We start from the raw sequence: 13240 nt of genomic DNA, 5'->3' as shown, positions 1-13240 counted from the left end.
CATTTCCCTTGTGTCATAGAGACACTTCCTTTGGCATCTTAATGGCCCATACTTAGACCATTACTTCACCAGGAAGCTGGCCTGCCTATTTCAGCAATTGAATCCTTGTTGGATCCAGGAATTAGAAGGGACTCAGGCATATAGCCTAACTACTCCCCACACAACACTAATACAATAAGGTAGTTGCTCAGGTTCATAGTAAAACACAATCAAGGCCAGTCATTGCACTAGCTCTAGCTTCTGAACAGCCTTCAATGGCAACTTCTTGTAAAAAACATGATAAGAGTCAATCCTTGAGATCACCTGATCATGAATGAAAGCACTACCAGATCTGGAGAAGGGACTGAGCAAAGTTGCATGTATAAAAGCTGATAGAAGACTTTGGTTGGGAGAGAGGATACAGATGAGGTGCAGAAGTGTAATAAGAGTTTATTTGCTCCTTGGCATGGTGTTCCAGAAAAATTGCTTACCACAGCAATTTCCTAGTCAGTTGATGGCCTTCTGGATACATACAGTATACATACAGTATATCCCAAATGTCCTGTTATATGTTTATGTCTGAACCCTCATACATGCCCAGCTTGCATGAGAACCCTAATATACCGTTTTTGATGAGAAACAGAGCGTTGTATGTGGAGACAAAGGTGCATTGTTCTAAAAGTGTGAGTGTTCCAACCTTTATACCAAAAAAAGAACTTTCCACAGCAAGAACTAACAAAAGAATTATTACAAGGAAAAGAGAGTAGGCATCCTACAGAGACAGTAAACCATGTGAGATAAACATAGACATATACACCATGGCAGCATTTTACTGTAGCTACATTCCTAGCACTCCCGCTTAAAGATAAAAGACCTTAGAATCCTAAGAAGCATACGCATAGAGAGTGAACATGGCATGTGTTATGGGACTCATGAAAAATAGGGATAGAGGCAAGATTATACCTTATCTAGGAGGCTCTGGACCAAAAGTCAGAATGAAGATTTCGATATCTGTGAGAATTAAGCTCTCACCTCTGAAACCATCACCTTTGTCAGGCAATAGAGATCTCGCCCTTTCCTTGGTCTGATCTCCAGCAGAGTGCTAAAACTCAGAGTGGCGTGAAGTGGGGTGGAAATTGTTAGAGCTTTAGGGTGCTGCCTGAACCTGCGCAAAACCTGTCCTTGAACATGATTTGGGGTCTCATATACTTGCATGTAAAATGACTTGCAAAAGGGGACAGGAAAAGATTCCTTTCAACTATAACGTTTAATGATTGTTCTCAAGATTATCATGGTGTCTATGGAGGTGAGCAGGGCAAATTCATATGTTCAGGCAAAACAAGCTTTATCTTACTATTTCTAAGTGTTATCAATTAAGCCTTAAACGAAATCGGTGTTTGTTTGAAATCCAACTTACAAATCCCTGAGGAAACTGATTAGCAGGCTTTCCTGGTGGCGAAATAGTTTATCAGTATATGCTTCCTTGCAATCAGTCAAAAAGCCTGATGTTTCATTCTACATCACAAGCAGGGTAAGGGGTCACTGAGAGGTTGATACTTCAATATAACACAAGCAAGATTGAAGCCCTGATCCATAAAAATGAACCAAAGAAAAGTCATATCAAGTGTCCCTAATTTCAGCCTAGTGAAAGTTAGGGACAGAAAGAAAGACAAAACACTGTTTAAGACACACACACCCTGCCTTACTTAAAATGCTTGGAAACTTCTGAAAATAAGAACTTTCCAACATTACAAAATGTATCCTTACATTAAAAAAAAAAACTGAAAGGACTCTTTCAATGAAAAAAAATTCCTTTGTAAATGCAAGCAGAAAATTGGTTTCTTCCAGTAATAGCATTCTATTTATGTTAGGAGTTGCAATAAAGCCCTTTGTCTATATAACATAAATGCATTGCTCATCCAGTCATAGATGCCTTGTGGTGAAGAAAAAAGCACATATATCTGAAAGTGTCTTTATTATCTCTTTTAGCTGAGTATCATGAGGCTTCACTTACTGAAGTAATATTCACTCATTATCCAAATCCTCTGTCAACACTAGATTGGTAGATGAGATTGTAACCATGCATAAATGGAAATTAATCAAGTGTGGTGCCCATCATATGTAGATTCAGGGCATGATCCACAGCCTCCTTCTGCATCTTTTATAATACCAGCATACCTTTCCCAACCCTCACCCGTACAAGACTATAGAATAGTCTTTGTTTTGCTCATCTCTGTATAGGGATGGCAGGGGGAATTCAATTCAGTTCACAAATAAAGGCAAACTTACCTTGTTTACACATGAACTAAAATACAGCCATATTTTGAAATTTGCATTTCTCCAAATTTTGGAATGCTGTTTCCAGCCAAGTATTGTAAACAAAAATGCGTATGCTAGGGTAAAATGTGTATGGAATGCATATATTTGTGGAAAATAATATACAAAGAAGCATTATATTCAGGGAAATAGCTCTGCAAAAAATTGTATATCAGGAAAAATTATAGACAAACGTGTTTATCAGGAGAAATTTGCACTAAAATGCTGGTGAATTTTCATGAGGACATTTAAAAGGAAAAATTGCAAAATGATGTGGAAACATGAGGAACTGAACTTGAGAATAAGCTATCAATGGTTACAAATCCTGATGGCCATGTTCTACTTCCACTGTCAAATCTCTAGATACCAGTTGCTGGTAACCACAAGAGGGGAGAGCAGTGTTAAGTTCATGTCCTGCTTGTGGGTTTCCCATAGGCATTGGGTTGGCCACCGTGAGAACAAGATTTTGGACTAGATGGGTCATTGGGCTGCTGTCAGTGTGGTTCATGATATGATGAGTCCTGCCCTGTCTGAAACAGGTCTTTAATTTGACTCCCAGCTCAGTGGCAGAGCTCATGTGTTTTGTGTGTGTGTGTGTGTGTGTGTGTGTGTGTGTGTGTGTGTGTTTAAAAAGGTCTTAGGTTCAGTTGTTCTAATCTTCAGACAGAGGTGGGAAACTCTGACACCTTGGAAGGTTGCTATCTGTCACTGTAGATGAGAGTGGGGAACCTGAGGCCTGAGGACAGCATGTGGCCCTCCAGGGTTCTGGGATTGCCCCAGGCCATAGCTCTCATTTGTCCTGCTCCATGCCCTCTGAGTATTTTTGCCTGGCTGGAAAGTGTCCATGGAATAGCTGTCAACTTACAGATTTGAAAATAAGGGACCAGCAGCCTTGAAAATAAGGGACCTGCAGCCTCACCTGTTCCAGGCACTCAAGTCTTCCTGTCCTCCTGCAGTCTGGTCAAACTCATGCTGGGTAGCTTCGAGAACACTGTCCAACCAACTTTGTAACCAGAGGTTCAACTGAATAGAATCTGAATCACATGCACCACAAGGCCTATGCAGCCTCAACTTAAGATGGCTCCCCGGCCTGGCTTTGCACTGCAAAGTTTGCAGCAGCACGTGCAACAAAATGGCATCCAGCAATCAAAAAACCCCTCAGCTTGCATTAACTAGCCACACACAAGGCATGCAAGCTCCACCCCCCAGTCATTCGTAGACTTCTTCTTGGGTGAGCAACACAGCCAAGCAACACAGTTGGAGCCTCCCTCCTCCCTGGCCGGCAGGGAGGGAGAGGAGCTGCTTCCTTTGAAATTTAAGGGACATCATTTAAGGGACATTTAAGGGACATCCATCAATAAGGGACAGCAGCGGGACATGGCGCTGGAATAAGGGACTGTCCCTTCAAATAAGGGACACTTGACAGCTATGGTCCATGGACTGTGATAACAATGTAGTTGGACCTGTGGTCTGATTCAGGGCCCTTCCAGACTTTCTTTTTATTGCACATTCATGATTATTTGTACTAATGACATGATCCTGTTTTTAATCCTATTTGCACTTGCAAACCTTTGGGGACGAACAGACTGATTCACTTCAAATCAGTGTATATCTGATAACTTTCTGCTGAGATCCCATAGCTTTTTATACCACAAATGGAGGGGAGGGGGTTGCCCCACGTTTGTTATGCTACAACCCCTCCAGGCAGCAATAATGCAATAGCACTGGGGGAGTGTTGCAGAACAAATTAGAGCAGGATAAATCCACAGTTGGTGCTCTATTGTGTCAATGACATGTTGCAGAATATACCCACTGCAACAAAACACCAATATGCAGGGGCCCAGAGTATAAGCCAGTTTCCTGTGTTCTCAAATTACTGGCAAGAAGGGATTTGCAAGTGGAAACATGCAAGTTCCAAACTTTTTACTCATGATGCAAACGTTGTAATATTAGAGGAATCTTGTGGCTGGTTTGGAAAACTTCAAGAGAAATGGTATATTGGCTTCAGCAAACAAACTGTTCCAGGGAAGAAGGGGCTGACAATCCAGTTCCCAAAAGTCAAGAAGAGACAAATGTATTTTATCTGGCGACACAAAGTCTGCTCAAAAAAGCACTTGGAGGAAGTGAAACCCTTTGCAAGTTTTCGGAATGTAAAAAGAAATGAATCTGAATGAAATGGAAGGAAAGGGCCAGACGAGAAGTACTGTAGCCATCTTTTCAATGATGCAGGGAAGCTGCTGTTTTTGGGGTCGGATCATTCGTCCATCTAGTTCAGTACTGTCTCCACAACCTGCTCATCTCCCCCTTGAGTTGAGCATGTCCTACACACAACTCACAGCCACCAGTGCCCAGCATCAACTGCCTGAGGCAGCTACCTCACTGTGCCTAATTATAGGACTGGCCCTGAGGTGGTGTTTCATAAATTATAATCAATAAATGTCACCTGGTATCAGGCATGTTTGCAATGAGAATGCAGTGATGTGAGCTTAGATAGACCACCACTTCCACACCTGATAAAACAATGCAGCTGCAACCCCATCACACCCATGATTCATCAAAATCTGGGCAGGTTAAGGTAATCACAAGAATAAAGGCTCCCATAGTATTTAGATGTATTGTGATATACCAGGGTCCTCCAGATATTGCTGACTACAGCTCTCTTCATTTCTTAGCTCTGGTCATGCTAGCTGAGCCTGATGGCCGTTGGAGGCCCACAATAGCTCACCACCCACAAATTTCACGTCCCTTCAATAAACTGAATTCAGTGTGGTCTCACTCTGTTGAACCATCAGACTTTGGAGGCCTGTAAAACTCCAGGCTGGTTCAGACATTGCCAAGAGGTGCAGAAAGATGGCAGGTGAGAGACCTGTGCTTCAGTTTCCTCTCTTAATGTAATATATTTAGTTATTAGTTCAGTTAAATTGATTGTAGGCTGTTTCCCCCAAAATGCTGCCTGAAATGCCACACACCCTTTGCTGTTTTACATTGCTGTTTATTTATATGCTGCCTATTGACCAAAAAAAGGCCACCAAGGCAGCTCAGAAAGAGTAAACAAATACATGCAAATACAATAATGCAAATGCAAAATAATACAAATGCAAGTGATATGATTCAAAGCAAAATCATAACATTTCAAAAGTATTAAAAAACCAGCATATACCGGTATTTGTTCCTGCCAAAAACAAACACTTAAGCAGCAGCTTTGCCTTATAAGGGTCAGTGAGAGCCAGTGTGGTGTAGTGATTAAGAGCGGTAGACCCGTTATCTGGGGAACCGGGTTTGTGTCTCCGCTCCTCCACATGCCGCTGCTGGGTGACCTTGGGCCAGTCACACTTCTTTGAAGTCTCTCAGCCCCACTCACCTCACAGAGTGTTAGTTGTGGGGGAGGAAGGGAAAGGAGAACGTTAGCCGCTTTGAGACTCCTTTGGGTAGTGATAAAGCAGGATATCAAATCCAAACTCTTCTTCTTCTTCCCAGGCAGGGGGAGTGGGGCAAGCAGATAGAAAATCTGCTTGAAGGCTCTTTTGGAATTTTCTGGTGGAATATGTGGTGATTGCCACCCAATGGATAGTTGTAAGGGATGCGTAGAAAAGTTCAAGGAGGAGGAGACTATCATTGGCTAATAGTTTTGGTGGTGATATACTACCGTGGTACCTCAGGTTAAGAACTTAAATCGTTTTGGAGGTCCGTTCTTAACCTGAAACTGTTCTTAACCTGAGGTACCACTTTAGCTAATGGGGCCTCCCGCTACCGCTGCGCCGCGTGATATCTGTTCTCATCCTGAAGCAAAGTTCTTAACCTGAGGTACTTATTTCTGGGTTAGCGGAGTCTGTAACCTGACGCGTCTGTAACCTGAAGCATCTGTAACCCAAGGTACCACTGTACCACCAAACCTAGAGGTGGCATGCTACTGAATAGCAGCTACTAGGGAGCAACAGGGAGAGAGGGCTATTGTCCTCATGGCCTGCTTCCCAGAGGCATCTGATTGGCCATTGTAGGAAGCTGGATGCTAGACAAGATAGGGCTTCAGGTGCATGGGGAGAGTTTCATTGGAAAGACCCCAACAACATCTGTAGTCATTGTTTGTATTGCTTTACAGGGCTTTCTTCCACAGAGATGGCAAGATGCTGCCTTCTCCTGCTTTCTTTGACGCTGGTTCCCACTAGTGCTCATGGAGAAGATTTCACAAAGACTGCTGTTAACAGCAATATTAACAAGCGCATAAAGAGAGAGTGGATCTGGAATAAAATGCATATTATCGAAGAACACAATGGGACTCTACCACATCATGTTGGGAGGGTAAGAATATATTTGTTGAATTTCAGTCCTGCCCATCCTCCCAAATGAATGTAATTTTTACCCTGTTCTTTTACAATTAATGATTGATGAACCATCAATTCATAGTTCAGTTGTAAAGGATGTGCTTTATATGCAGAAAGGCATAAGTACAATTCCTGGAGTCTCCAGTTGAAAGAAACTATCAACGGCTACTAGCTAGGATGGCTATGTTCTGCTTCCATGGCCCAAGGCACTTGCTGTGAATACTGTTGCATGAAGGTCTTGCTTTTGGGCTTCCCATAGGCCTCTGGGTTGGCCTCTGCAAAAACAGGATACTGGATCAGATGGGTCATTGGCCTGATCCATCAGGCTCTTCTTATGTTCTTACAAGCAGGTAACTAGTGACAAGGAAGATCTCTGCCTATGAGTTGCAGAGTTGAGATAGGTTGACAAATTGTCCAGCGTTGTATGAAGTAGCTTCCTATGTTTTCCCAGATTCCTTTTCATTTCTATAGTCTGCCTGTGTGCCAGCCTCTCATCCAACCTGTGGCTGCTGTTGCTGAATGCCAGCTCAGCTCTGAGAAGACCTTGCTCACTCATGATCTGGGCACCACAGTTCAAGAAGGACACTGACAAACTGGAACGTGTCCAGAGGAGGGCAACCAAAATGGTCAAAGGCCTGGAAACGATGCCTTATGAGCTGGGCATGTTTAGGGAGCTGGGCATGTTTAGCCTGGAGCTGGGCATGTTTAGCCTGGAGAAGAGGAGGTTAAGGGGTGATATGATAGCCATGTTCAAATATATAAAAGGATGTCACATAGAGGAGGGAGAAAGGTTGTTTTCTGCTGCTCCAGAGAAGTGGACACAGAGCAATGGATCCAAACTACAAGAAAGAAGATTCCACCTAAACATTAGGAAGAACTTCCTGACAGTAAGAGCTGTTCGACAGTGGAATTTGCTGCCAAGGAGTGTGGTGGAGTCTCCTTCTTTGGAGGTCTTTAAGCAGAGGCTTGACAACCATATGTCAGGAGTGCTCTGATGGTGTTTCCTGCTTGGCAGGGGGTTGGACTTGATGGCCCTTGTGGTCTCTTCCAACTCTATGATTCTATGATCTGATTATGGATGAGGAGGCCAATCTGGTCTGAGACCTGGGTGCTCCCCTGTGTATTCAGTGCAGTATCAGGGAGGGTGAGTTGCTGTGGTCTATAGAGATTCTCTCTCCCCCTTCAAACTCTCTGTCCAGTTTGGGGGGAGATCTAGAGTGTGTGTTCCTGGCCCTGGGCAATTGGGACAGATTGGAGATTCTGCTGGTTTACTGCCTGCCTCACTGAAGATCAGTCCACATAAGACTGAGGAACTGTTAGTGGGTGGTTCCCTACACTGGATGGCTGAGAGGTTGCCTACTCTTGATGGGGTTGTACTCCCTCTGAAAGAGTGGGTATGCAGCTTGGGGGTCCTTTTAGATCCATTGCTGTTCTCAGATGGCCTTGGTGGCTTGGAGTGCCTTCCATCAGTTTCAGCTGGTGGCCCAGCAGCACCCCTATCTTGACAGGGATGGCCTAATGTTTGTCATCTATGCTCTGGTAACCTCTAGGTTATACATTATATACATTATACACAGGGCTGCCTCTGGAGATGGTTTAGAAACTTCAGCTGGTGCAGAATTCAGTGGCCAGGTTTCTCATTAGGGCAAGACAGTTTGAGCATATAAAACCAATCCTGACCCAGCTGCTCTGGCTGCCAATTAGTTTCTGGGCCCAATTCAAAGTGCTGGTTTTGATGTATAAAGTCTAAAATGGCTCAGGACCGCAATGCCTCAAGGATGTCCTCTCTCCATATGAACTGACACTGAGAACATGCTCTGAGGCCCTTTTTCATGTGCCTCCTCAGCGAGAGGTCCGGAGAGTGTCAACACATGAACGGGCCTTTTCTGCAGTGGCTCCCCACTTGTGGAATGGTCTCCCAAGGGAGGCTCACCTGGCGCCTTCCTTACATATCTTTACATGTAAGACAAAAACATTCTTCTCCCAGGCCTCTGGCTAATTAAACAATTTATGGCCTTTTAAACTGGGTGGGAAGGGATATTGTTTTTGTTTGTTACTATGTTATGCATTTTTGTGTTTATATATTGTAAACAGCTAGTCATTTTCAGGTGAAGGGCCATATAGAAATTTAATAAATAAATAAAATAAATAGAAATTATTCAGCAAACATTAAACAAGCGGTGCACACCACAGCAGTTCCAGGAAATTATTTTGCCCATGAATCTACATGAAAGTACCTAAAGTCATGAAAGCTGGAAATCTATCATTTTCTACGAAGCCCTAGTATTATAGCACTATGACCTTTCTGCAAAGCTTAGATGCATTTGCGGGTCTGAGAGCTAACACAAGCATGTTGAGAAGGAGTCAGATATATGCTGTTCCTTTCTTGGAAGACGAACGAGCAAACATACAAGGGAAGGAACTCTCTTTGGGGACAATTCCAGGAAAAGAGAGGAAGCTTTGCCATGTCCTACAGAACAAGCTCACATTAGCAGACAGTACTTGTTGCAGTACTCACAGACTGTCAGGCAAATGCACTGATCCAGAAAGGTCCCCTTCACTTCACTATGACAGCCTGACAGAACCCTGCTAACATTCAGGGAGATGAAAACATACAGCTGCCTCCATCAAGGACAGCATCAAACTCAGCAATGAACACCATCTGAAAAGCTTTGCCTGAGTCACATGCAGTCAATCGAGGGGATTTCATAATGTACTGTTCCATTGACTATATTGTTGTATGCCACCCCTATCTCCATGCGGGACGAGACTCTAGGGGTTCCAAGCAGCTTACCCAGGGTTTGTGTTTTCTTTTGGAAATGGGGCACAGCAAAGACTTTGGTGTCTATATATATATATATATATATATATATATATATATATATATATATATATATATATATAGTTTATTTACACATATATACAACCTGAGCAATGGGTTTTATGAGTCCCTGGCCATTGGCTAGGCTTCCTATGGCTTCTGGGAGTTGTAGTTCAGCAGCATCTGAGGATTATGTTCCTAGGATTCCTTACTGACTGTCACAATTTTGTTCTGCTTTCACATTTTAATTCTTATTTACAGACTTTGTTGTACTTTTTAGATCACATCAACCATCAGGAATCCCAATGCTAAATACGTTCTTGAAGGGGAAGGTGCTGGGACTCTGTTTAGAGTGGAAGACAGCACTGGAGATGTGTCTGCAAATGAGAGGCTGGACCGAGAGAAGAAAGCTGAGTACCACTTGAAGGCTCACATTCTTGACCGTTTCACTAATAAGTCATTGGAACAACCCTCCGTGTTTCGTATCATAGTCTATGACATCAATGACAATGCCCCAGTATTTGTACAAAAAGTGTTTAATGGTTCTGTCTTGGAAATGTCACCACTAGGTAAGCTCATCTCTCTTTTTTAAAAAATGCTACTGTGCTTGCATGCAAAAAAAGAGTACCTTAACAGAAACTAGGCATGGGGAGTCACTTTCTGCCCAAGGGACAGATTCAAACCTAGCCAACCTAGGACCCTAGAAGTTGTTTCTCTGCCCAATAGCAGGCAAGGCTACTGGGCAGAGAAAGGGGGGGGGGGCAAAAGTCAGCAGGTTGAAAGGCCAACAAAACAAAAAGACCAGCAAAACATTTTTTTAAAAACAATGCATTTAAAAAAAATTTAATTTAATTTAATTTTTATGTATTCTGCAAACATTTTACATATTCTTAAATTTAAGTCTCCTTTAAGGCTTAGTCTTTAAAGCATCTAAAATGAATGTAAGATACATAAAATGTTAAGTTTAATCAGGGGAAAGCCACAGATAACATGGAAAGTGGCAGGACAAATAAAAATGATAGATGGGTAACATCAAATGATGTCACATGATTGGCAAGTGGGCAGAATTTGCTAGAAATGGGTTCAGAGGCCGGAGGTTTCCCACCACTAATATAAATGAAAAGAAGCATAGATCATCCAGTTGCAGTAAGAAAGCTAACTCTCCCTTAGTTTCTTACGCTGAATACTTGCAGAAACAGACCATGGCTCAGAGCCACTCTAGTCATGTGGAGCTAGGTGTGCAGTGATTTATGGCCTTGGATGGAGGTTCAAGAGACATCTAGCCAGCTCAGCCAAGCCCAGATTAGCACTTAGATGCATAATGTTCTTTGAGAGCTTACACACACACACACACACACACACACACACACACACACACAGTACCCACCCTAGATCCCTGGTCTGTAAGTAACCTCTCCCTTCTCTTAGTTAACCCTTTCCATCCTTGACTCACCACTTGTATGGCTAGCCCCAGAATAGCTTCCTCTTTCACCAAGCCTTTTAAGCTGATATCTTTCCCAGTCTACATCTGCATTGGAATCGTTTTAAATATATTTTTATTGTTTCATCACTTGTTTGTCACCCTGGGCTCCTTTGTGAGGCAGAGCAGGCTATACATTTATTTATTTGATTGATTAATTGAGCATTCTTATTACAACCAGTGTGGAGAAGTGCACTAGAGTTCTGGACCAGAAGCCTGGGTCAGTCACTGTCTCTCAGCCTGGCCTACCTCACAGGGTTGTGGCAGTGATGAAATGGGGAGAGGAGGGAACTGTGTACACTTACATGGCCTAAAGTGCTTTGGAGCAAATGTAGGATAGAAATGTCCTAACAGCAGCAGCATTAAATAGGAGGGTTCAAAGTGGTGAGGGAGGAAAAGGTTTGTCTCAGGAGAGTCAATTTTTCACACCTCTTTAAGCAGATTCATCACAGTTCTTGTTGGCAGTTTTTTACACGAACAGAATATGAACACTAATAATGGAGTATCATCTTTTGGTAACAATCTCTCTCCCCGCCACCCTTACTCTTGCTCTCTCTAGGAACATCAGTCACTAAAGTGACAGCTGTAGATGCTGATGACCCCACAATTCTTGGCAATACTCGTGTTTCCTACAAAGTTATTCAGGGAAACCAATACTTCAAAATAGATGATACTGGTAGGTATGATATCAATAAATCAGCTGGTGAAAAGTAATCCTGCCAGACTCAACTCCTCCCAATTCAGGAAAGCTAGTCCTGGGAAGTCTGAGATCTATAAGTAGAACAAAGCACTCTTATTGTTCACGCTAACAGGCAAGCCTGAGTAGAAAACTTCTGTGTAGAAGGCAGGCCACACCACATCATCTGTCAAGTCAGCTTGTTGATCTGTCAGCCTTTGAGAACTTTCAGACTCACTGTGAAATAATATACTTCTGCATACCCACCTGCTGAGTCTTCCAAGCAAGCAGAAACCAATGCCTTTTTGACAGGAGTACCAACTTGGCCCTGTAAACATGGGTACCCGGGGCTGTGAGTGCCATGCAGTGTGCATGGCCCTGGCACTAAAATTGTGGGTGCCCAGCCCCTTCGTGGGGAATTTTGTGGGAGCTCAGGCACTCAGGGCCCCAGGGAGTTGGCACCTATGCTTTCTGATGGTCCCATTTAGTTTCCAAACCAATAGATATGAAACCACCAAAGTTTGGGATTAGAAGGATCTTTGAAAAGTTCAAAGGATTTCTCACCCCCTCATCTGCTGATGAGGAGCAAACAATGACAGCTGGCTTTTCTAGATTTGAAGCAGGTAGGTAGGTAGGTAGGTAGGTAGACCACACCACACATAAAGTTTACCTTGGAAGGATGAAAAGGGAGAAGAGAGGACTGCCTTGGAGAAGACGGCTGGACAACCAAAACTGGCAAGTAGTGATCTGAGGGAGGGGGTCAGAATTCTGTTAACTCTTTTGAAAATTAAAAATGCTAAATTAAAGGCAAGCAGTAGAAATTTAGGTTATACAGATTAATCTAATAGTAAAAAAAAAATGTTGAGGTGATAGATGAGGCAGATACATGTTTAGCTTTCTTCTTTTCTTTTACAGGAACAATCTACACAGCTGTACCGGATTTGGACAGAGAAAAAACCCCTGTTTATACAATTGTGGTAGAAGCAGTGGATGGCCATGGTCTACACTCAGAAGAATCAGGCACTGCTACAGTCCGCATCTCACTGACTGACATCAATGACAACTTCCCAACATTTAGGAAAAGTTAGTTTTGCCAAATCAATGAATTAAATTTAATGAAGCCATCTACTCCTAACTCAGTTGATGGAAATTGCATTCAGTTGAATGTAATGCAGTGGGGGGTCTAAATCTGACTAGATATTTAGAACATTTGTATATTGCATGACAGCATGTCAGACCACTGATGCATCCAGTACAGCATGTCTACACTGGCTGGCAGTGGCTGTCCAGCATTTCCATGCAGGGGGCACTGCATACTGCTAGGCAGAGTAGACAGTATTAAGCTAGATGAATCAATGGTCTGACTCTTTCTATGGGTGTTATGCAATTCTACTTTTACTCAGAGTAGACCCATTGAGGTTCATGGACACGCCTAACTTAAATTCATTAATTTCAGTGGGTCAGCTCTGAGCAGGACTAAGTTGGTTACAGCCCTGTGTTCCTTGAAGCTAACACAGCCTTCTGTCCATGCCACCAACTGACACACCATCATTTCCCATTCATTCAGTGAAAACAAAGAATGAATGGGTGGGTCTACAGCAAACAGTTAGATTTACACACAGAAGCTACAGTTTAGGGCCTCAAAT

General features: G+C 42.9%; 1 protein-coding gene and 1 long non-coding RNA gene across 3 annotated transcripts in view; both read left to right on the top strand.

Moving 5' to 3' along the window:
- The window catches only part of LOC309375068, a 605268-nt gene that overhangs the window by 470717 nt on the left and 121311 nt on the right, over positions 1–13240 (top strand). The gene's annotated exons all lie outside the window — the stretch shown is intronic.
- The window catches only part of CDH5 (cadherin 5), a 31340-nt gene that overhangs the window by 9629 nt on the left and 8471 nt on the right, over positions 1–13240 (top strand). Inside the window, exons 2-6 of one of the 2 annotated variants that reach the window (XM_081921635.1) lie at positions 4968–5152; positions 6395–6594; positions 9719–10007; positions 11478–11594; positions 12510–12677. In XM_081921635.1, the coding sequence (XP_081777761.1) occupies positions 5146–5152; positions 6395–6594; positions 9719–10007; positions 11478–11594; positions 12510–12677 (781 nt within the window). In that variant the 5' untranslated portion in view covers positions 4968–5145. The remainder of the gene's footprint in view (positions 1–4967; positions 5153–6394; positions 6595–9718; positions 10008–11477; positions 11595–12509; positions 12678–13240) is intronic. The other variant, XM_081921636.1, reaches the window with a different exon arrangement.

The sequence above is a fragment of the Podarcis melisellensis genome, assembly GCF_964234715.1.
Source record: "Podarcis melisellensis genome assembly, chromosome: 8".
Classification (NCBI taxonomy): Eukaryota; Metazoa; Chordata; class Lepidosauria; order Squamata; family Lacertidae; genus Podarcis; species Podarcis melisellensis.
The sequence above is the reverse complement of the archived record's forward strand: the minus strand, read 5'-3'. Positions and strand labels throughout refer to the sequence as shown.